The sequence below is a fragment of the Pinus tabuliformis genome, chromosome 6 (genome assembly GCF_031772625.1).
Source record: "Pinus tabuliformis cultivar Carrire ecotype Pingquan chromosome 6, CPIR1, whole genome shotgun sequence".
Lineage (NCBI taxonomy): Eukaryota > Viridiplantae > Streptophyta > Pinopsida > Pinales > Pinaceae > Pinus > Pinus tabuliformis.
The window spans coordinates 1,555,105,038-1,555,128,083 of NC_142292.1; the positions used below are offsets into that span (position 1 = coordinate 1,555,105,038).

The window sequence follows — 23,046 nt, forward strand, 5'->3', positions numbered from 1 at the left end:
TACTAACAAAATCACCAAATTATATGCACCAACAACATCAAAAAAAAAAATCACCTTTGATGAATTATTATTTGGTGCTTTAGGAAGCCGAGTTGTTACAACTATCCTCAAGGTTTGAATCAAGGAAGAAGAATACATCTTTCATCAACCCGAGCAGAAGAAGAAAGTATCCCCATCCAAGAAAAGCAATAAAAATATAAACAAATTGTTCTACATACATCAAACATGTTGCAAGTAGGGTTCCTAAAGAAGCCGAGGGTTGTAGGAATGATATAAGAAGTCAAGATGTGAAGGAAAAATGAGAAGAAGGGAGAAGTCAACAATTTGACCATCATTAACAAAAGGAAGAGGAGGAAGCCTTGTGACTTGGTCTTAGAGATGTTAATAGGTCAAGGATCTTGGTCTTGGTATTCTTCAATTGAATTATTTATAAGAAGAATAATTTGTTTGGGTTTTCCTCTCAAGTTGGAGAGGTTTTGGCCCTATATGATCCCCTACATTTTGTGCCTCTTGTCTCTTTATTGTTTATGCTTTGGTAACTATTTGATGAAGAAGATCACTATAATAATCTAAGTAAAGAGAAGATCACAATCTAAATAAATAAAAAGAATTCAAAAGAAGTTATCATCAAAGAGAAATCTCCTAATCTTAGTGCCCTATATTTCTCAACATGGTATTAGAGCTAAGGTGACAAATCAAGGAAAGAGCATCTCATCAAGGGACACACAAGCACTCAAGGATGAAATCTCGAAGGACATCAAAGAAAAGTCAAGAACTACAAAGAAGTGTCAAAACCCTAGAGTCTACACCAGAAGAATTCTTTGGATCCTCAAAAGACCACAAAGACCCTACTCAAGTTGAAGATAACTACAAATATAAGTATCTTGAGGACTATTCATCCAAGAGAAGCAAGATTAAGGACATTGTCATCATCTTCAAAAGGTTCTAGGGAAATCTTCCTCTCGTTGAAGCAAGGTCCTTACCACTGAAGAATATCATCCAAGAAGAATCAATACATCATCAAGAAGTCATCATTGATCATCATCAACAAGGAAATCACCATTAAAGGATATAAATTGATATCCCTCTTTGTGGAGCAGGGATATTTCTTGAAAAGAAATATCTTCATCAAGGAGAAGTTCTCTATTATCTATATCATCATCAAATTGAAGGAGGAAACAATTGGAAGAAGCATCTTCACAAGTAAGTATATTTATGTTTACATCTGAATCTGTGAAAATATCTTTTTGCAAGGAAATAAAAAAATTGGTTGGGGATTCAAACTATATTGCATGGAAGAAGAGGACAAATCTAAATCTCATTGAAAATGAGGTCATGGAACATGTCAAAGGCTCAATCACCAAACCATTGAAATAATATTCTCAGCACTTAAATTTTTATGAAAGGGGAAGTGAGGTCTCAAATAATTCTCATTGAATCCATCAAGGATCCCATCATTCCATATGTATCTAAACTTGACACTTCAAAAGAAATATATGACAAGCTAGTAGAGTTGTTTTCTATAAGAATTGTAGAAGAAGTTATGTCTCTAAGGCAATAACTCTACAAGCTAAAGATATCAAAAGAAGAAGGGATAGCCTCATACTTCACAAGGATATCTAAAATAATGGATCAACTTCAAGATCTGGGTGAAATAATGACTGACAAGGAGATGACTACTATAGTACTAAATGCACTACCAAAGGAATGGGGTAACTTTACTTCAAGAATTTATGGGAAGAAAGAAGCCACTCCATTCTAGGATATATGGTCACTATGAAATATTGAAGAAACCAAGCTAAAGGAAAAAACTGATGTAGGATCAAATGGACAAAATCAATCATATGCCACAATGAAAAAAATAAAGGGAAACTTTAGAAAGTTTGGTTCCCAGAAAAAGAAGAAGAACTTGACTAAGATTCAATGTTATGCATGTCAAGAATATGGTCATAAAAAGAAATATTGTCCTAAGCTCAAGAAGTAAAATAACAAAAGAAGAAGAGAATATTTTCATATCACGAAAGAAGTGGAATAATATAAAAAGAAGAAATCCAAGAAAGAGGAAGTAAGATATATCTACTATGATTGAGATATTATTCTTCACCTACTTCTTTTCAAGTTTTTATTTTTAAGTTCTTCTATTTTAAGATATGGCAATCATGAATCACTAAGGAGCATGATAGGATGCATCATGGCATCATAGAAACACTGAAAGCTTGAGCTTGTGATCATCGAGAATAATGAAATATAGATGAAATAAAATTATATGGCAGTCACCTATGAACAATTATATCTCTTCCTAACCTCATTAGAAGCATAAGTGGTACTTATGGGAAAAGGAAAAAGTTTTCTAGTTAAAATCTCATCATACACCAAGCAAAACGAAGCATTTTTTGTATGAGGATACATAAGATTGTCTATTGGAATCTTCATCATAAGATTCACCAATTAAAGGAAGCAAGTGTTTCATCAAGAATTCCAACTCATGGAATTTATGGGATGATGGTATGATGACAAAAGAGGTAAATAAAATCAAGGTTTTGAAGTTCTTTCAATCAATAAAGATGCTAAAGGAAGTCTATATGACTTAAAGTAAAATGAGGTATGTATGCTTGTGTTTTTGAGTCATGTCACAAGGTTTCAGGTAACATGGATAAGTGCTCTGTCTCGAGAGCATGATCAAAAGAAAGTATGTCCTCCTTAAAAGATAAAGCATGGCATGGATCACACATTAACTAGGTGAAATCAACATAATATGTCTTCATATGAAATATGAGGCGGTTGACAATAATTGGATGAACTCTGATTAAAATTTCTTGGAAAGAAAAATGTGTGAATAAAGAAGGAAAAATATTGTGGAATATGCAATAAATAAGAATGAAATTAACATCCTAGAACTAGAATATTTGGCAATGATATCTCCATGAAATATATGAATACCTTGACGAAGTATGAAAATAGAAGAGACCCTTGACAGTATATATATTTTGGAGATGTGTCAATATGTATGCAGGATAGTGATGCACACAGGATGATGTCATGATGAAATACCATCCCAAAGGTATTTTTGTTTTAATGATTATTGTTTTAAATAATATTTGGATGGGTTTATGTAGGCTTGCCAAGGGAAGAGCTTTGAATGTCTTCCACCACTGATGACGATGTAGCTAGATGAAAAATACTTAACGAAACATGGCATGAAGGAAGGCCATATATGAATTTATGAATCACTTTCTAATGAAAGGAATGATGGAATAACTGAATCATGGATGAAAGTGATGGATGGTATGTTCCCTAAAAATAAGTCCCAAAATATGTAGACACTAGAACGAAGAAGAAATTTAATACATCAAAAGAAGGAGTTATACAAGCAAGTGGTTGTCCCATGATCTCCACTTGAAGAGCTACTGAAAGAAAGTCCTTGGTCAATATGGAGCTTGGTCAAGTCCCTAGTTAAGAGGGGGCTTGGGTACATTCCTTTTATAGGAATGGGTACATTTCTTCAGTGGAATGTGTAGGTTCTCCCTAAGTTAAGAGGGAGAGCTAGACACACCATTCTTGTCTTCATTTGGGAAGATAGAATGGAGGATTGGGTAAAAATTTGGCATCTGATGCTCTTCGAGGATGAGTTATGGAATCCAAGATAAGAGTAGTCATAGAGGACTGATATTCTTTGAGGAATAGGAATCGAAGATAAGAATATTCATGGTGGAACATACTATGATAAAACCTGGGTGGGGTATGTTCTGAGAGAGACAATGATGAGGGTGTCTATATATCATTGTTCTTGCCATCATTGAGCTATGATATTGTGGAGAGATAGAGTTGTTAGTTAATTATTCAAATGGAGAATGTCTAAGTACCAATATAAATATTCTTATGATAAATCTTCAAATTGAGAATGTCCAAGTACCTTGTATAGATTATGAATACCTCATTAATTAAGAGGGAGTGTTGAAAAGTGTAACTAGGTTCAACATTCATAATAACATGTGTAATCATTATTTTATGTAATTTATGTGAAGAGGAAAATAAATTATTTTTGTAATGCTTGAATGATGGGTTTCATGATCAAGGAACTTTATTTTATAGTTAAGGCCCCCATTGTGAGCCTTTAGGGTTGTTAATCATGTCATAAACTCTAGTGAGTCAATTTTAAGGATTGAAGACCCATTTGGGAATATTATACATTGTAAAAAGAGAATTTATTTGTGTCAACAAAACCTCCAAAACCTTGTCACACACTATTACTCATGTCGACATTATAAAAGGATGAAGATGTTTCTAGACAAGTATGTCGGCCCACGTACAAGGTGGAGTCAACCTATTTTTAGAAACAACCCACTATATATAGGGAAGCTCAACCTCCATTTGAAGAGATTCAGTCAAGGATTTGAAATACAAGAAAATGTGTGAGAAACATAGGACAAGGAGCCTCACATCAAGTGAAGAGAAGGAAGTTAAGGAGTCAAAGTATATTGATTTGGTTTGGGTATGTTTTGGTTTATTCCTCCCACACATGCAAAGAAGAGAAGTATTTTTTGTTGCTTCAGGAAGCCTAGTTGTTACAGTTTTCCTAAATGACCGGATCAAGGAAGAAGAATAAGTCTTTCATGAAACTGAGTTGAATAAAAAGTCTCACCATCAAAGAGAAGTATTAAAAAGATACAAAAGTTGATCTACATCCATCACATATGTTGCAACTAGGGTTCTTGAAGAATCTGAGGGTTACAGATGTGATCTAGAAGTCGAGATCTGAAGGATAGCCAAGAAGGAGGGAGAAGTCAGTAGTTTAACCATCATTGACTAAAAGAAGAGGAGGAATCCGTGTGACTTGGTCTTGGAGAGGTGAATAGGCCAAGGGTCCTAGTCTTGGTATTCATTAATTGAAGTCTCTATAAGAAGAAGAATTTGTTTGGGTTTTCCTCTCAAGTTGGAGTGGTTTTGGCCTTGGTTGATTGCCTACATTCAATGTCTCTTGGATATTTATTGTTTATGATTTAGTAACTATTTGATGAAGAAGGTCACTATAATAATCTAAGTAAAGAGAATATCTTAATATAAATAAATAAAATCCATTCATAAGAATTTATAATCAAAGAGAAATCTCCTAATCTTAATGCCCTAGATTTCTCAACAGGCCTAACTTCCAAACGCCAAAAGCTTCCAATTCCTTCATCCACAAACTTTGATTATGGCCCAAACTCTTTAATCCATAGAGTTCCACCATTTATAGTTGTTGACTCATTCCATCCAATTTCCCACGCACTTTATCATAGGCCCAAAGGCCTTTTAATATGTTGTTCCTAACTTATTCATCAAAGGCCTTTGGTTATGACCTGAAGCCTTTTAATATAGGCCTTAATGCCTTTTAACAAATATTTATGACAATTATAACTACACTGCCAAATCTAATGCCATATCCCCTTTTTATTTTATTAAATAGTGCACTACCAAATCCATTAATTTTTACCTTAAGACCCTTTCGTTGGCACCTATCTACATTCCACGCCATAGGATTCAATGTTGTGATCATTTCTCAAACCTTCAAGCGTTAAACTCTTTTTAAGTGTACAAGGGCTTATTTTCCTTTGCAAAACCTCCATGTCCTTGGTCTTCTTTTGTTGAACATAGAACCACATTCTCTTACCTAGAGTACTAATATTGTTCCCCTTTATAATATTTCGTGGTCTTCCTTATAGGCTTAGCTGTCCAGTGGGGTCCTCCAAATGCCTTTTTCATTGGCTATCGTTGTGTGCTATAAGAGAGGTGATATAAGTGTCTCACGGCATTTTTTTGAACCATATTTCCTTTATGAAAAATTTAAATGACTTCCGTCTTGTTCCTATTCAAACCCTCTTTAGGCTGACACTCCTCTGCTCGCTTCCTTGCATTATTTCTTAGCTAGATTCAACAATATCTGCTGCCAATGTGGGGGCCTCTCGCTTAAGCCTTCCACCAATGGTTAAGCCTATGCTGTGCCACTTTTGCTCCTATTCAGCTCTTCTATTGCATCCTAACACTTTAAATTTGTGCACCCTTTACAAACCTTTGGGATACATATGCTAAGATGCCTCCACCGGGATGGTGTCATCCCACTCATTTTGTTTAAAAGATATATCAAATCTACCGGGGGTGGGCTCTACCTTTTATCAATAATCACATTATCTGCTACTAAGTTTTTCATCCATGTTATCCTAATCCTATTTTATCCTCTCTACTAATATTATGCTGATTTTGGAAATACTACCAACCTTAACCATACACCAGAAGGGTCTCCATCCACCTCTAAATTTGCTATTTTGATATTGGGAGTATTGCATCTTTGATTGGATCTATCTTTCAAACAAGGAGGCCATTTCTGAACTTCCACACACCACTAGAAATATTTTTCCTATCTCTTCCCAACTAGGTGGGTTCCATATGCATATGGCAAGGTCTACTACACTATAAATGGTTCCAAATATTCTAAACCAATCTCATCCTTGCTGCTATTCATCCTTCTTCTTGTGCTTGGAACTTGATCTTCTGAAGCATCCTTTTCCATTTTCCAACAATGAAAACACCATCATCAATGCATTGCAGTTTCCATGCTTTTCCTTTGCCATCAATCTTTTCCTTTGCCATCAATGACAACATATTTCCAACAAACTCCCCCTATGGCATTGATGTCAACACCCTGACGAAACAAAACATCATCACCAATGATTCACCATTTATCAAGAAAAGATAAGTGTACTTCTCTTGTCTCTTCTTCTTTGTGAATGCTTCTCCTGGTTTTTTTCTTGAGGTCGTTCTCCCTAATTCCATATTCTTTCTAGCATCAATTTCTCCCCATTTTACATCAATGGAAAAGATACTAACATGATTCACATGTCAACAATCACCCTTTGTCATTCTAATCCTATGAACCTACCAACTACTTCTTCTTATGGCTAAAACCTCATGTACCTCTCATCTAATCCAAGAAGCCTCCTCTCTATCTTCTGAAGAATATTAAGTTGTGAGGAAGGGACTAATTACTCCCACTCTCTATCTCAAGTAGTTAAGAGGGATCTCTTTTTATAACAACACCAGTTTTTGCAGCTGAGCAATGAGAAAAAAAATTCCTACTAGTTTGAGTCTCATCTAGGATTACATTCATAAAAGTGCTTATATAGACAGATACACCTAACCTCTAGCAACAAGAAAAAACTTTCCTATGCATGCCACCATAAATTTTTCAACTAATGAACAACACTTAGAAGTGATTTCTCTACAAACATAGAGGGACACTCATCAATGCATGCCTAGACTAGCAACCCAACTAGTATTCCTCCTGGCATAATTCTAATGATAGAAGACTCACCATGATACATTTGAATCATCAAGGATCAACCATATAAATTTGTATTTTCTTACCAACACTTGGAATTACAGACAACATGAAAACCATACTTTGAAAATGAGTCTAATGATTATAAATACCAATCGATAGTACCTTTGATACCAATTGCTGAATTGATGCCACTAATAGCAATTGTTGATCACTTGATAACTTAGTGTTCTCATCCTTTGATTACACTCCTTTCACCACAAATCTAATGCCTGATACCAATTTCCAATAGAAAAACATGCTAACATTAATCGATTCTACATAAACACTTGATACCAATTAATGATACCTATTGTCAATGCATAATTTGATACTTAAATCATGACTTGAGTATACTACCCCTGTGGGTATGCTCACTCCTTTCATTAGGAATTTACAATCAATGTTTACAAAATAAAATGCAGTAGTAATAAATCATCACCAATCTAATTTGGAAACAACATTCAATCCTTCCCTTATTTTTTAAATGCATTTCTTAGCATGTTTCTTTCTTCTCCTTGCATCTGACCTTGTTAGCTACCCCTGAATAACACATAAAAATATGATCTTTGAATGCTATGTAATAAAGTGAGCAACGTTGTTTTTCCCAAGTTTTACCTGGAAGAAAAACATTCAAAAAATATAAATTCATTGTGTAGTTTGTCTATATTGAAAGTTTTCTTTGACAAATCAGATATGAAAATTGCTCAGCGTTTAGATATTTGTGGTGGAAATTAGGATTTACTTTGATATAGCTAAAATGTTTTGTTGGAATGAATCTCTCACAGTAGCCAAGATTAGTAAACTACATTAGAGAAGAATACCATGGGAAAAACCACGGGTTGTGAAAATCTAAAGCCCAAAAACCTCCATCCATAAATTTACTATTTTATCTCAATTTTATTTTCATTATTAATTTTTTATTATATTTTATTATTATTATTTTTTTGACTATTACAGAATCATACCCTAGGAAAAACCATGGGCTGTGAAAACCTAGAGCCCAAAAACAGCTATCCATAAATTTACTATTCTATCTCAATTTTATTTATTTATTATTTTATTTTTATTTTTATTTTTTTCATATATATATATATATATATATATAATTTCAAAATTAAAGCATAACACAATGGGTTGTGAAAATCTGGAGCCCAAAAACCATTTATTTTAATTATTAATTATTAATTATTTTATTTTATTTAAATTTTATTTTTTTACATGGTTTAACCAAGTCAAAATGTTTACATAACATAACATAATATACATAAACTTATGAATCAATATTTACTTTGATCTAGCTAAAATATATTGTTGCAATCAATGTCTCACATTAGTGAAGAATACCTTTAAACAAGCTACACTACCATAAATCCATCTTAAATATGGATCTATAGGGTACCGGGAGGGATCAAATACCTTTTCAATCTAAAAGAGGTTTTCACTTGAGATTTGATCCCTCTCAACCCTTGGTAGATCTAGAGTTAACATGGATCTAGGTTGTTTTAATTGTTAATAATTGATAATTATAATTATAATTTATTTATTTATTTATTTTATTTTTATGTAATTTGACCTAGTAAAAATTTAGTAATTATAATTATTAATTTTTTTCTACTTTATTTATTTTGTAAATTTATTTTATTTTTACTTTTATGTAATTTGACCTAGTCAAAAATGTTTACATAGCATCACATAACATAACGTAACCTTACAACATCTCCTCCATATAGGGCTAGAGAGCCTCTCAGCCCAATCATGGAGGAATACCATGGAAAAAACTATGGTTGTGAAAATCTAGAGTGCAAAAATATTTATCTATAAATTTACTATTTTATCTCATTTTATTTTAATTGATAATTAATAATTTTTATTTTTATTTTTTTATATTATTTTTTATGTAATTTGACCATTAGAGAAGAATGCCATGGAAAAAACATGGGTTGTGAAAACCTGGAGCTCAAAAACCTCCATCCATAAATTTACCATTTTATCTTTATTTTATTTTAATTTTAATTTTTAATTTTTTGTTTTTTGTTTTTGTCAAGTTGTATGTGATCTTCTATGCTTGACTTGTGACTTGAGGAGTTGTGATCCAGGGGCATCTAATCTGTCAAAGTTACCCGAGGATCGCACTCTGTCAAAGTTACCCGAGGATCACACTCGGCCTGAGCCGGACCAATATTATGTTGACTAGATTTTTTAGCATGTCTCCTCCCCTTAGCATAAAGCACAACCACCCCCGGTGAGGTTTTATCCTTGGTCGCCTTGCTAACGAGGTTAGTGGGACTTGACATTAATTTTTCATTTTTTGAAATTGTATTTTAATTTTATTCTTTTATTTTTTAAATTGTATTTTAATTTTATTCTTTTATTTTAATTTCACCATTAGCAAAAAATATCATGGGTAAAAACCATGGGTTGTGAAAACTTGGTGCCCAAAATCCTCAATCGGTAAATTTACTATTTTTCTCGATTTTATTTTAATTATTTATTATTAATCCTTTTATTTTATTATTTTATTTTATTTTAATTATGTATTATTAATTCTTTTATTTTATTAATTTATTTTTTTATGTAATTTGGCCAAGTCAATTTTTTACATAACATAACATATATATACTTATGAGTCTATATTTATAAAATATTTACATATTTAACCCTTACACATCTAACAAGTAATGCCTACACATATAACACCTACCTGTTTAACATTTACTCCCTACACATCTCCCCCATACTATGTTGTAGAGTGTCTCTTGGCGCAATAATTAGAAAATTAAAAGGGGGGAATAAGAGAATTATTTAAAAGAAAAAAATAAGAATTATTCATAAGGGTAAAGGAAAGAGAAAGCAAAAAGAAAGGAAGCAAATCAAAGCCATGAACTCCAAATGACCAAAAGACACTGACAAGGAAAGGGTTGAGATACAAAAATTGTTATCTTTTTCATCGATCGTCTCTATTTAGAGTACTTAGCCTACTCTCGATTTCAATGGCACCTCTAAATTTTCGATGATGGAAATGATCAATCATGGCAATGGTCTGGGACCGTTTTGTTGAAAAATGTAGCTAGGTTTAGTCTTCATAATGACATTTGTAATTTTATGTAATGGATGTAAAAAAGAAAATAAAATTATTTTTGTAATGCTTGAATCATGGGTTTCATCATCAACAAATTTTTTTTTAGTTCAAGCTCCCATTGTGAGCTATTAGGTTGATCATCAATTCATAAAGTATAGTAAAGTCAATGTCAAGTATTGAAGACCCATTTGGACATGTAATTCATTGTGAAAGAAAATATGTTAACTTTCCAAGACCATGTCATAAGATATCCATGAAGTCGGCCTATGGATGATTCTAGAAAGGCATGTTGGCATTGTCACAAGTAGAATTCGTCTTATTTTGATGGACAAACCACTATATATAGGGCAGATCGGCCCCACTTAGAACACAACTCGATCAAGGATCTATAATAAAAGAGAAGTTGTGGGAAACCTAGGAGAAGAAGCCTCACATCAAACAAGGAGAAGGAAGTCAAGGAGATGAAGTGTACTGATCTATTTTTAGGAAAGATATCCTTCACACGTGTGGAAAAATAGGTGTCATCTACTGTAGGAGTCAAATTAATCACATTCAACTTAGAAGACTTAAGGAGGAAAATAAGTGAATGTTACAAGCTAAATTGTAGAAAGGGAAGATTGCATCCTAGCGAAGGGAATCAAGGTGGTAATCTCTCTCTCATTCTACAGCTAGGGTTTCTGAGGAAGGGTCGAGAGTTGCATATTTGAACCAAGGTACTAAAATATGAAAGATAGATGAGATAGTGTGAGAAGGAGGAAGTTTTACCATACTTGACTCAAGGAAGAAGGAGTCAAATTCAGAAGGCTTCTGTCTTGGTCTTGGAGAGATATTTGTGTCAAGGGTCTTGGTATTGGTATTCTTCAATTGAAGTCTCTATAAGAAGAAGAATTTTTTTTTGGCTTTCCTCTCAAATTGGAGAGGTTTTGGCCCTGGTTGATCGCCTACAATTTGTGTCTCTTCTCTCCTTATCGTTTATGATTTGGTAAATGTTTGATGATGAATAAAACTATAATATTCTAAACAATAAGAAGACATAATCTAAATAAGTAAAACTCATTCACAAGCATTTATAGTCATGAAAATAAATCACCTAATCCTAATACCCTAGATTTCTCAACATGGTATCATAGCTAAGGTAACAAATCAAGGAAGGGAATCTCAACAAGGGACACTAAAGCATTCAAGGACTGAAACTTTAGAAAGGAATCATAACATATCTAGAATATCATATCATCCAAAAAACATTTTAAAGTCAATATATACAAGGAAGTGTCAAAACCCTATATCGAAGAAGAAGTCTTCACCAGAAGATGTCTTGGGATCTTTGCTCAAGTCATCATCAAAGAAAAGGACCTCAAAGACCCTATCTCTACTCAATAAATGAAGGACTTGGATTTGAAGCATCTTTAAGACTACTCATCCAAGGGTAGCTAGATCAAGGGTGTTGTCATCATCAAAGATATCAAGGAAATCTCCCTCTCTTTGAAGCAAAGGATTTTATCTCAAAAGAAAATCCTTATCCTTGAAGAAGATCATCCAAGAAGTATCAAGACATCATCAAGAACTCATCAATCATCATCAACAAAGCGATCAATTTAAAGAGTTCATATTCACTTGACAAGCAAGTATCTTTATTTCTATAATTAAATCTATTAAAATGAATTCATTTTGCAAGGAGAACAACAAGTTGGTTGGGTCATCAAACTCACTTGCATAGAAAAGGAGGATAGAATTATTCCTCAACGAAAATGAAGTTATTGATCATGTCAATGGAAAAGTCTCCAAACCATCTGAAGGGAAAGCACTATCTAAATATATGAAAAAGTATCTAAGGGCTCAAAGGATTCTTATAGATTCCATCAAGGATTCCCTCGTCCCCTAAATAGAAGAGTTGGAGACATCAAAAGGGATATATGGTAATCTAGTAGAACTATTCTTTGAAGCACGACAAGAAAAATCATATCACTAAGATCTGATCTATACAAATTGAAAGCATAATAGGACGAAGGGATATGTACATGTCTCACAAGATCATCTCTAATAAGGAATAAACTTCAAGATATAGGAGAGATGATATCCAATAAAGAAATGATTATCATTGTTTAAAATGCTCTAACTGATGAATAATGAAACCTTGTATCAAAGGCCTATGAAGAGGATAAATCTATCCCATTCAATAATTTGTGGTCACTATGCAAGATTAAAGAAAAAAAGTTGAAGGAAAAAAAGGATACATGATCAAATGAGCAAGGTCAAACATTTGCTTTCATGTGAGGAAGCAAAGGGATATTTGGCAAGGTTGGTCCTCAAAAAAAAAATATCAATATGTCACGTATCCTATGCTATGAATGTCAAGGATATGGGAAATTCAAGAGAGACAATCCTAAGCTTAAGAAGGGAAGAATCCCACATCACTGAAGAAGTGGAGGAAGCTAAAAATAAGAAATTCAAGATGGAGGAAGTATAAGATATTTATTATTGTTAAGATAGCTCCTCCTCACCTAAGTTATTTTCAAGCTTATGTTGTAAAATATAACTAGCATGGTAGGAATCATCAGAAGCATGATAGGTTGCATCATGTTAGAATATGGCATCATAAAAGCATACAATTGAAATCAAAAGCTCATGACATCATCATAAAGAAGCATGAAAGGTAGCTGAAATAGAAGTCTATGGTTGTCATCTATAGAAATATGTAGCTCTTGGTAAACTCATAGTACTTATGGGAAAAATAAAGTCATCTAGCACAAAGCTCATCATACATCATTCAAAAGGATAATTTCAAGATCCTTCGTTGGAATCTTCATAGGAAGGTTCACCTACTAGAAGAAAAAAGTGTCTCAGCAGAAATACCAACATATATGGGATTCATGGAATGATGGTGTGATATTGAAAGAAGTGAAACAGATCAAGGAATTGAAGTTCTTTCAATCAAGGAAGCTACCAAAAGAATTATAGATGACCCAAAAGGATAATGAGGTATGTATGCTTGTATTTCATAAAATAGAGTCATGTCATATGGTTGTAGGTAACATGGATAAATTCATTATCTTAAGAGCATGATCAAAATATAGGATATCCTCTTTTGAAAGGATGCAAGAAGGCATGGGTCACACATTGACTAGATGAAATCGAAATTATATGTCCTCATGTGAAATATGAGGTTGTTGACAAAAATTGGAGGAACTCTGATTGGAAGTTCCTGGAAAAGAAATATGTGAAGAAAGAAAGGAAGAGATCATGAAATATGAAATTATGAAAGAGGCAATCGACATCCAAGGACTAAAACTTTTTACTATGATATCTCCACGAAAGATATGAAAACCCCAATGAATTCTAAAAAAGAAAGAGACCCTTGACATAATATATACTTTGGAGATGTGTCAATATGCATGTATGATGTTGATGGTCATAGGAATATTTCATGATGAAACGCCATCACAAAGGTAACTTTGATTTGATGTTCATTTATTATTTTAAATAATATCTAGATGGGCTTATGCAGGGATGCCAAGGAAAGAGCTGTAGATGTCTTCTGCAACTGATGCCCATGTAGCAGGATGAAATATTCTTAAGGAACATGGCATGAAGAAGGCATCATGGCATGAAGGAGGACTAGATATGGACTAATGGATCAGTTTACAATGCAAGGAATAATGACATGTCTAAATCATGGATGAATGTGATGGATGGCATATTCCTTAAGAAGAAGTCCCGAAAGATGTAGACTCTAAGACAAAGAAGAAATTAATGACATCAAAGGAAGGAGTTCTACAAGGAGTTGGTTGTCCCATGATCTCTACCTAAAGAGTTGCTTGAAGAAAGTCCTTGGTCAAGAGGGATCTTGGACAAGTCCATGATTAAGAGGGATCTTGGGTACATTCCTTTTTATGGAATGGGTTGGTCATTCGTGGCTAATATGGAGTGAAAAATATGGTTATGTACTTCATGTGTCATGCACTATGCTAGGACTAATAATCGTAAGTCTTAGTGAAGGCCATGAGGAGATATAAACACATCATTTTTGTCTTCACCTGGAAAGATAGAATGGAGGATTGGGTAAGCATCTGACATCTGATACCCTTTAAGGATGTGGTAGGGCACCCAAGGTAAGAGTAATTCCTGGAGGAATGATATTCTTTGAGGACTGGGAATACACTCTGAGAGAACCCAGGTGGGGTATGTTCCAAGAGAGACAATGATGAAGGTGTCTATAAATCATTGGTCTCACCAGCGTTGTGCTATAATCTTGTGGATAGATAGAGTTTTTAGTCAAGTCCTTTCTATGTGACAATGTTGGATGATATGATGCTATACAGATGTGCTACCAATCTTACTCTTCTTATAAGAATTCTTCAGATTGAGAACGTTCAAGGACCTTTTATGGATTATGAATACCTCCCTAGTTAAGAGGGAGTGTTGAAAAATGTAACTAGGTTCGATCTTCATAATGAATTTTCTAATTTTATGTAATTGATGTAAAGATGAAAATAAAATTATTTTTGTAATTCTTGAATCATGGGTTTCATTATCAACGAATTTTATTTTTAGTTGAAGCTCCCACTATAAGCTATTAGGTTGATCATCAAGTCATAAAGTCTAGTAAAGTCAATGTCAAGGATTGAAGATCCATTTGGGAATGTAAATCATTGTAAAAGAAAATATGTTAAGCCTCCAATACCATGTCACAAGCTATCCTTGAAGTTATTTTGATGGACAAACCACTATATAAATGGAAGCTTGGCCTTATAACAAAACTCAATCAAGGATCTGAAATAGAAGAGAAGGTGTGAGAAACTAAGGAAAAGAAGCCTCACATCAAGAAAGGAGAAGGAATTCAAGGAGTCAAAGTGTATTGATGTCTTTTTGGGAAAGATGTCCTTCACACATGTGGAAAAATAGGTGTCATCTACTGCATGAAGCCGAAGTCATCACAGTCAACTTAGAAGACTGAATTGCGGCAAAGAAAAGTCAATAATGCAAGTCAAATTACAGAAAGGGAAGACTACATCCTAGCGAAGGGAATCAAGGTGTTAGTCTCTCTCTCTCATGTTGCAACTAGGGTTTCTAGAGAAGGGATGAGAGTCGCAGATCTGAACCAAGGGATTCGAAATCTGAAGGATAGCCGAGATAGTGGGAGAAGGAGGAAGTTTGACCATCATTGGCTTAAGGAAGAAGGAGTCAAAATTAGAAGGCTTGTGAATTGGTCTTGGAGAGGTTATTGTGTCAAGGCTCTTGGTCTTGGTATTTGCCAATTGAAGCCTTTATAAGAAGAAGAATTCATTTTGGCTTTTCCTCTCAAATTGGAAAGGTTTTGGCCCTGGTTGATCACCTACATTCTGTGTCTCTTGTCTCCTTATTGTTTATGCTTTCGTAATTGTTCGATGATGAAGAAAACTATAATAATCTAAACAAAGAGAAGAACCTAATCTAAAAAAGTAAAAATAATTCAGAAGTGGTCATCGTCTTGAAGAGAAATCAGCTAATCCTAACGCCCTAGATTTTTCAACATGTTTTATACAATTTTGTTGCTTCGTCTTGCCAACATGTTCAATTAAGGCCAAGGACCAAGTCCTACAATATTTGATGTCGATTGCATGTTCCTGAATCCTTTGATTTATGGAGTGGTCGATTTCTCCAATGTAGGGGTCCCACATGAACATGGTATTTCATAAATAAGTTTTATGTTCTTAGGGTCCACTAGGTCTTTGACAGACCTCAGGGAGCTACGAATGGTATTCAAGGGCCTAAAGGTGCAAGAGGCTTTATGTTTTTGAGGATTCAAACAATTTTATGGGTGGTCCCTTGGATAAATTGGAGTTGAACATTGTTAACAAAATCATTGGATTATTTCCTTATTCTAGGCCCATTATTCACTTTTAAAAAGGCCTTGATACTTTGGTGTTTATTATATCCATTATTCTCAAACACTTTAAGGGGATGGGATTTCTCATTATCCAGGTGACTTTCGCCTGAAGCCCTAAAGCTCGAGTAGACAATGTGTTGCAAACTCCCAAATTTTTAGTAGAGTAATGATGAGAGCTTGCATGAAGATATTTCTTAGTGTGAGTCTTCCACGAGGGCTTCACTCAATGAACCTCTGACATATCATGTCCGTTAGTGGAATATTAAACAATACCCCCAATATGGCTACATATTGGAAAACACCTCTAAAAAACACATTATTAACCCCCTACCAATACAAACCCAATACACTTTCCCAACTTAAAAAACCCCTACTCTCACTCGATATTGTAGGTATCCATTTTTTCATTAACATTTTTATACCCCTTTAAATTTTTTCATTAATTTTGAACTCAATTTTTTATATGTGCTAATATAAAAACACTTTATCCCCTAATATATTCTCAATATATTATTCCTCAATATATATCCCCCAATATGAATGCACGTGTTATGGTATTGCTCCCCCAATGAAGCCCCCATGGAGTCCTCTTCCTAATGACCTAGTGAGAAAAAGAACCAATGTCTTTTTTCGAGATAAGAGCACAAGGAAAAGCAGGCTACAACTGACCTCAAACTCCATTATAAACTTGATGGAGTTTGATTGATTGTTAAGATGATGAAAAAACATATCTAACTTTCCACGCCCATGAGGATAGATGATGAAGGTATCGTCTACAAACCTCTTCTAAAATTTAGGCCTGAATGGAGCTGAAGCCAGTGCCTTGACTCAAAGTCTTCCGTAAATAGGTTAGCCACCACTAGGGAAGGCGAAGAAGTCATAGCAACTCTGCAAGTTTATTGATGGAATTCACATTCGAAGCTAAAAAAGGTTGAGGTGGGATAAATCTCAATCAATTTTGTAGAGTCTGGATTATTAATCCAATTAATAACCTCAACAAACTCATTAATCGGGATATTGGTGTCAAGGGAAACCATGTCAAAACTTAGAAGAATATAACTAAGATCAAACTTAATACCCTTTAATTCATTGACAAAAGAGGATTAGCCTTTAACAAATGATTTCATAAGGCCAATAAGGAGTTTAAGTTTCCTGGCTAAATACTTTGCAAGGAGATAAATATGCCCTCCTATTGCATTGACAATGGGTCTAAGGGGTACCCCTCCTTATGGATCTTGTGAAGCGCATAGATCATAGGAGTAATAGGGTTGCTCTCAATAAGTTTATGGCTTATTGATTTTACGATACTACTAGGATTAATAGCTAAAGCAATAGCTTTAGAGACATTTTTAGGGGATTTTTACTTAGCTTTTTGTAACTACCACTATTATAAAGGTGTTCTAAAATTTTTCTACAATAATCCTCCCTATCTAAGATAACAACCGACCCACGCTGGTAAGCTTTAAGAATAACAATGTCATTGTTACTATTTAAAGCCTTAAGATCTTCAAACTTTGGATGGTTGATGTTGCTCTTAAAAGATTTAACCCTTCCAAAAATAGCCATGTAATCTTTGTCTACTAACGTCTTTCATGTTAAGTTCCTAATATCAAATTCAACCTCACAAATAACTTTTTCCATTGAAATTTGTCTGGGGATAACGACAGAATTTAATCCTTTTTACAAAAGAGGATATTCACGCCGATCAAAATTAAAGATGTAGTTGTTAACAACTCTTTTATTAAGAGATGGGGATAACCCACTATTGTTGCCAATGGAATAGGGACATCATTTCGGGAACAAGAATTAGAGGGTGGCCAATCCACCAACGGGCATTAACGATGATGGAGGGGAAACAAGGGCCTAGTAGGCAGACCTCGACAGGTGAAGAAACCTCGGGATTAGAGCAAGGGACCACGAATGGAGTGGGACAAGAAAAGGGACGTGGGAACGAATGGGAGAAATCCTCAGGATTAGAGAAAGCGACGGGAGAACGAATGAGAACAAGGTTGATCAACGTAAGGGGAGGAGCTGTCAAACTGGGAGACCGAGTGGACCAATATATATTTTATATGAATAATTTAATTTTCTTATACTATTCTAAACATTTATTTATTTTAATCGTACACATTTTACACATGCGTAATCCACTCATTAATTTAATATGTTAAAAGTATTCAACGAATGCGCAATCCACTCATTAATTTAATATGTTAAAAGTATTCAACGAATGTGTATTATTAATGCAAAAATCATGAGTTAAAAATTCAAAAATTCAATACTTTTGACTATATTCTATTTGAAGTATGTTCCAAAATTACAGAATAACATCTTATCAAATTCGTTTAGCCGGGTCATATCACTCGACCGCCGTTTTAAATTGAACCCAGAGGTGTGCTCCAAATGTAAGATAGATGCTCTCCGTATTTCTTAAGCCGCCGAGAGAGCGGTCGACCATTTCAATTCATTAAATTTGAGTTCACGTTTTGAAATGTATTTATTTTTTTGGGTGCAAATTCAATGAATTTGTTTTTGGTCACCATTCAATTATATAAAATTTAATTATGGGTCACATGCTGCTCTTCAATAGCCGAAGATTTACGCAGTAACCTATCCGGTCAGGGAAGCTAATTCTGTTTTCAATATATAGTCAAAGGCCCAACAAAAGATAAACGATCAGGCGACCACCAGGTGAGCAGATCGTCAGCTGTGGAACTGCAGAGAGAATATATCTAAGATGGGTAGAGCTCCTTGCTGCTCAAAACAAGGGCTTAATCAGGGGCCCTGGAAGCCCGAGGAGGATATAATTCTGTGCGACTACATTAGAATTCATAGCCCTGGAAGATGGAGAGATCTCCCCCAAAAAGCAGGTGAGTTTATTAAAACAAATCTGTAAGAGTAGTGTATTGATAGATACTTAAATAGGTATTGATGGGCTAAATAAGCGTAGAGATTATGTTTTTGCAGGTCTTCAGCGCTGCGGAAAGAGTTGTAGATTACGTTGGATCAACTATCTTCGCCCAGACGTTAAACGTGGTAATATTTCCATCGATGAGGAGGACATTATTATTCGGATGCATCGCCTTCTTGGCAATCGGTATGTGGAGTCATGGTGTGATTTGAAATTTGAATATAAATTTGTTGATTTAAAGAATATTTTGGAATGTGACAGAAATTATTAAAAAAATTACTTTATGAAATTCCAAAATATATTTGAATGCTGATTTGTGACCCATATTACGATGAAGGTGGTCGCTGATAGCAGGACGGTTACCTGGGCGGACAGACAACGAAATCAAGAACCACTGGAACTTCCATCTGCAAAAGAAGGTGCCACCAATCCAGCAATCTCAAAGAAAGAAAACGGTAAAAATTGACGCGATCAAACCCACACCTGTCAGAATAAAAACTGCGGTGATGCATACCGAAATGGTGAATCCAAATGCTGAAATGGTGAATCCAAATGCTTTCAACAGTTCTGTGTTCAGTAACTGCACAAGTTCAGATCATTCCTTCAATTTTTTTACCAATCAAGAAAATGCGAATTCCTCCGTGTCATTTTGTGACCCACCTGTGGAGGATCTGATCACAGAAAATCATTCAGAGGGCACAGCCGTTGCGAATCTGGGAGATGTTAATCTGATAGAAACAAATTTTAATTCAGCTGACCAGCAATCCCCACATTGCGATCAGTTTGCAGGCAATCCAGCCACAATAGCCAAAAGTTTATGTGATTTGAACGAGCTACTGTCTGCCGACTGTAATCTGCTCGCTCCTTTGAACTCTTTCATGACAGATTCTGAACTGGAAGAGTTCAACATGGGAGTAGAAACAAAAAAGTCTCAATGTATGGGTTATGATCAAAACAATATGCAGTACATTCACAGCTCTATAGTGGCGGATGGTCATTGGAAGGTCGACATCCACGACGCCGTACATCATGTAGATTGGATTCATGAATTCGGCTATTTATGTTGGTAACATTTTCAAAAATTGATTGAATCTTGAATAAATATGGAAACGTTGAAATTGAAGTCCCATTTCTGGTGTATATGTTGCAACTGTCGTGTACAGTGTCATTTCATCTTGCGTCCTACTTTTTCGGTCCATTGACTTAAGAGGGCCAATGACTCAGCAGGGGTGCTTTAACCGGGGCTAATTAAAATTAAACTGTGTATTACAAAATTGTATAACTTTATAGAAGTAAAATTTTATTATTATGTAACATCAAATAATAATGTTATAGCTTAGACTTTAAGTTTTTGTGGTAGTTTTTTGTAGTATGATCTGGATTATCCATAGTATTATGTTTCTTATGTTAACATTTTGAACCCGGAAAGGTGTCCATCATCAAGACCAAAATTGATAGAATATGAATGATAGTTATTTTGAGAGAAGAATCTTCCTACTAAAATACATATACAAAAACCTAATTTTTTTTATATAGAAGCCCACCCTTACATGTATGAATTTTTATTTTTATTTTTAATTATTTTATCTCTTTAATTTTAAGTTTAATTACTTTGGTTATTAATTATTCTAATTCTAATTATTATAATTATTTGATTCAATTATATGTTAAATTAATTATTTATTAATTCCTAATAATGTTTTAATCTATTTTATTCCATTCATTATAAATCAATTTTATTGTTTTAATTAATTTTATTATTACTGTTAAACCTAATTATCTAAGATGTAAATTATTTAATTAATTTAATTGATTTTTTTAATTAATATAATTAATTAATTAATTAATTAAATAAATAAATTAATTAAATTAATTAATTAATTAATCTTATTTAATTTTAATTTTAGTTATTATTATTTAATTTTAATTAATTGATTAATTTATAATTTTTGATTAATTTTGGGGTGAAATTATATTTTTAAAGGTTTGGAGGGATTTATCTGTCTAATAAGGGGGAGCCAATTTCCACTAATCTCACTCCCATTGTCCCTGTTGAAGTTCTGAGGAAGTTTCATAATTTCAATAGCCTCTCTGATTTTTCTCTTTTGATAATGCTCCTCTCTTGCAATGATTCTGGTGTTTTCTAAACACACATGATGTTTCGTCTTGGATGAGTGTTTCACGAGGGCTAATGTATGGGATCTCCCATTCTTAATATCAGCTCCATGCTCTTTGAGTCTTATTTTCAAAGATCGTCCTATTTCCCCATTATAACTCTTGCCACACGAGCAATCAATCTTGTACACACCTTTGAGTTGTTGATAATCACATTATTTTTTTTCTAAATTAAAATACTTCATATTACCTTTAGAAATCAAAGATACGATGTCTGAGGGAGGAAGCAAATCTCAAGCTCTGACACCATATGACTCTACTATAAGCTGATGACACTGGACACATAGACCACAGTATAGATATAAGTCGGGAAGCCATCAAAACTCAGGACCAAGGACCGAGAAGAGAGGCCAAAGCACAAGTTATATGGTCAACATTGCCAACACATAAATAAACATAGAGTGGCAAGCCATACACTAAAAGAATTAACCATCATTTGACAAGGAGAATTCAACATTGTCCAACACAAGGAGCAATCGCTCGTACGCCCCATATACACATCTTCCAGCGAAAAACTCATACTAACTCCAACATGCCTTAAGAACAAAAATCAAACACAAGATCTGAGACCTGGGATCACAGGAAAACTTAGAAGCACACAGTCGTGAACCATATATGTCGTCATTATTTGTTGGAAGGAAGAGCCAACACTTAGCCTTGAATAGAACAAAACAAACATCGTGATAAGGCAAGAAGAAACCCACCACCACCACCACATGTTAATTCATTTTCTGAGGAGGAGATATCTGTTGGGGCCCGAGCACTAAAGCTAGGAAAGTCCAATTGCTCTCCCCCATCGTAATCACAAGCTATGTGGCACTTGATGTGCATTAGTCATGCCTCAATCTTGTATACACAAAACCTTAGGTTCCTCAACATTTTCTTCACATCATCAATATTTGTGACTATATTATATTTTTCCACCTGCTTGTCCCTCAACACGAACACCAAAAGCATTTTCATTTGCTAATGGAGCACGATTGAGTTTAAACACTTCTTTCACCTTCACCTAGTGTTGCCAAGATCTAGAACCCATAATGACATGTCTTCAAGTCATTCTGAGTCTAAGAGATATTTTATCTCTTTACCTGCTTTTATCTCCAATTCATGAATTTTCTAACGGGTCTCTTGGCTAAGACCTTTCGCGTCCTTCCATTTTTCTTCTCCCCCTCTACCTTAGAGTTATTGTAGAGTCACAGGAGGGTTCTGCTTCATAAGGGTTTATTCTACCTACAAAGGGACACAAAGGACAACTTGAACCTTGCCCAACAAAACTGAGAAACCCAAAAAATACTTTGTCACAATAAAACCAAACAAGACCTAGCTTTAGTCAATAATCCACTAGATAGGAGTGAGCATAGAGCTTCTTCGACCCAAGACCCAACCTCATATACCATTGAATAAATCAGATGACACACTAGGACCCAAAAAACTCTAAAACCACCAGCTCGTAGACCATTAACCCAACCTAGCCTACACCATATGATGAATATTATAGGTAAAAGCACGTAGACCACCTCAAGAGGTGAGACCCAATTACACTCTCTTCCAAAATAATATTGAGTCGAAGACTAAAACCAAGATGGGATTACAGACATGACAAAGGCCCCAATACCTAGAATGCAAGTTGTGAATAACTACTGAGATGCATAACCCAA

The 23,046-nt window shown here is 34.4% G+C and overlaps 1 protein-coding gene across 1 annotated transcript; it reads left to right on the forward strand.

Annotated features, from left to right (window-relative positions):
* The first annotated feature begins 19,039 nt into the window (after window positions 1-19,039).
* Window positions 19,040-20,283, forward strand: LOC149264658 (uncharacterized). Its single transcript, XM_089400301.1, has 3 exons — window positions 19,040-19,172; window positions 19,270-19,399; window positions 19,551-20,283. Exons 1-3 carry the CDS (start codon window positions 19,040-19,042, stop codon window positions 20,281-20,283), a joined length of 996 nt encoding a protein of 331 aa, XP_089256427.1.
* The last annotated feature ends 2,763 nt before the right edge of the window (window positions 20,284-23,046 follow it).

What these genes read in the sequence shown, in the direction of transcription:
- LOC149264658 (XM_089400301.1), top strand. Translation starts at nt 19,040, where the DNA reads ATGGGTAGAGCTCCTTGCTGCTCAAAACAAGGGCTTAATCAGGGGCCC. An exon ending in AGATCTCCCCCAAAAAGCAG is followed by an intron (nt 19,173 to 19,269) that starts GTGAGTTTATTA and finishes ATGTTTTTGCAG; the next exon opens with GTCTTCAGCGCTGCGGAAAG. An exon ending in CATCGCCTTCTTGGCAATCG is followed by an intron (nt 19,400 to 19,550) that starts GTATGTGGAGTC and finishes ATTACGATGAAG; the next exon opens with GTGGTCGCTGATAGCAGGAC.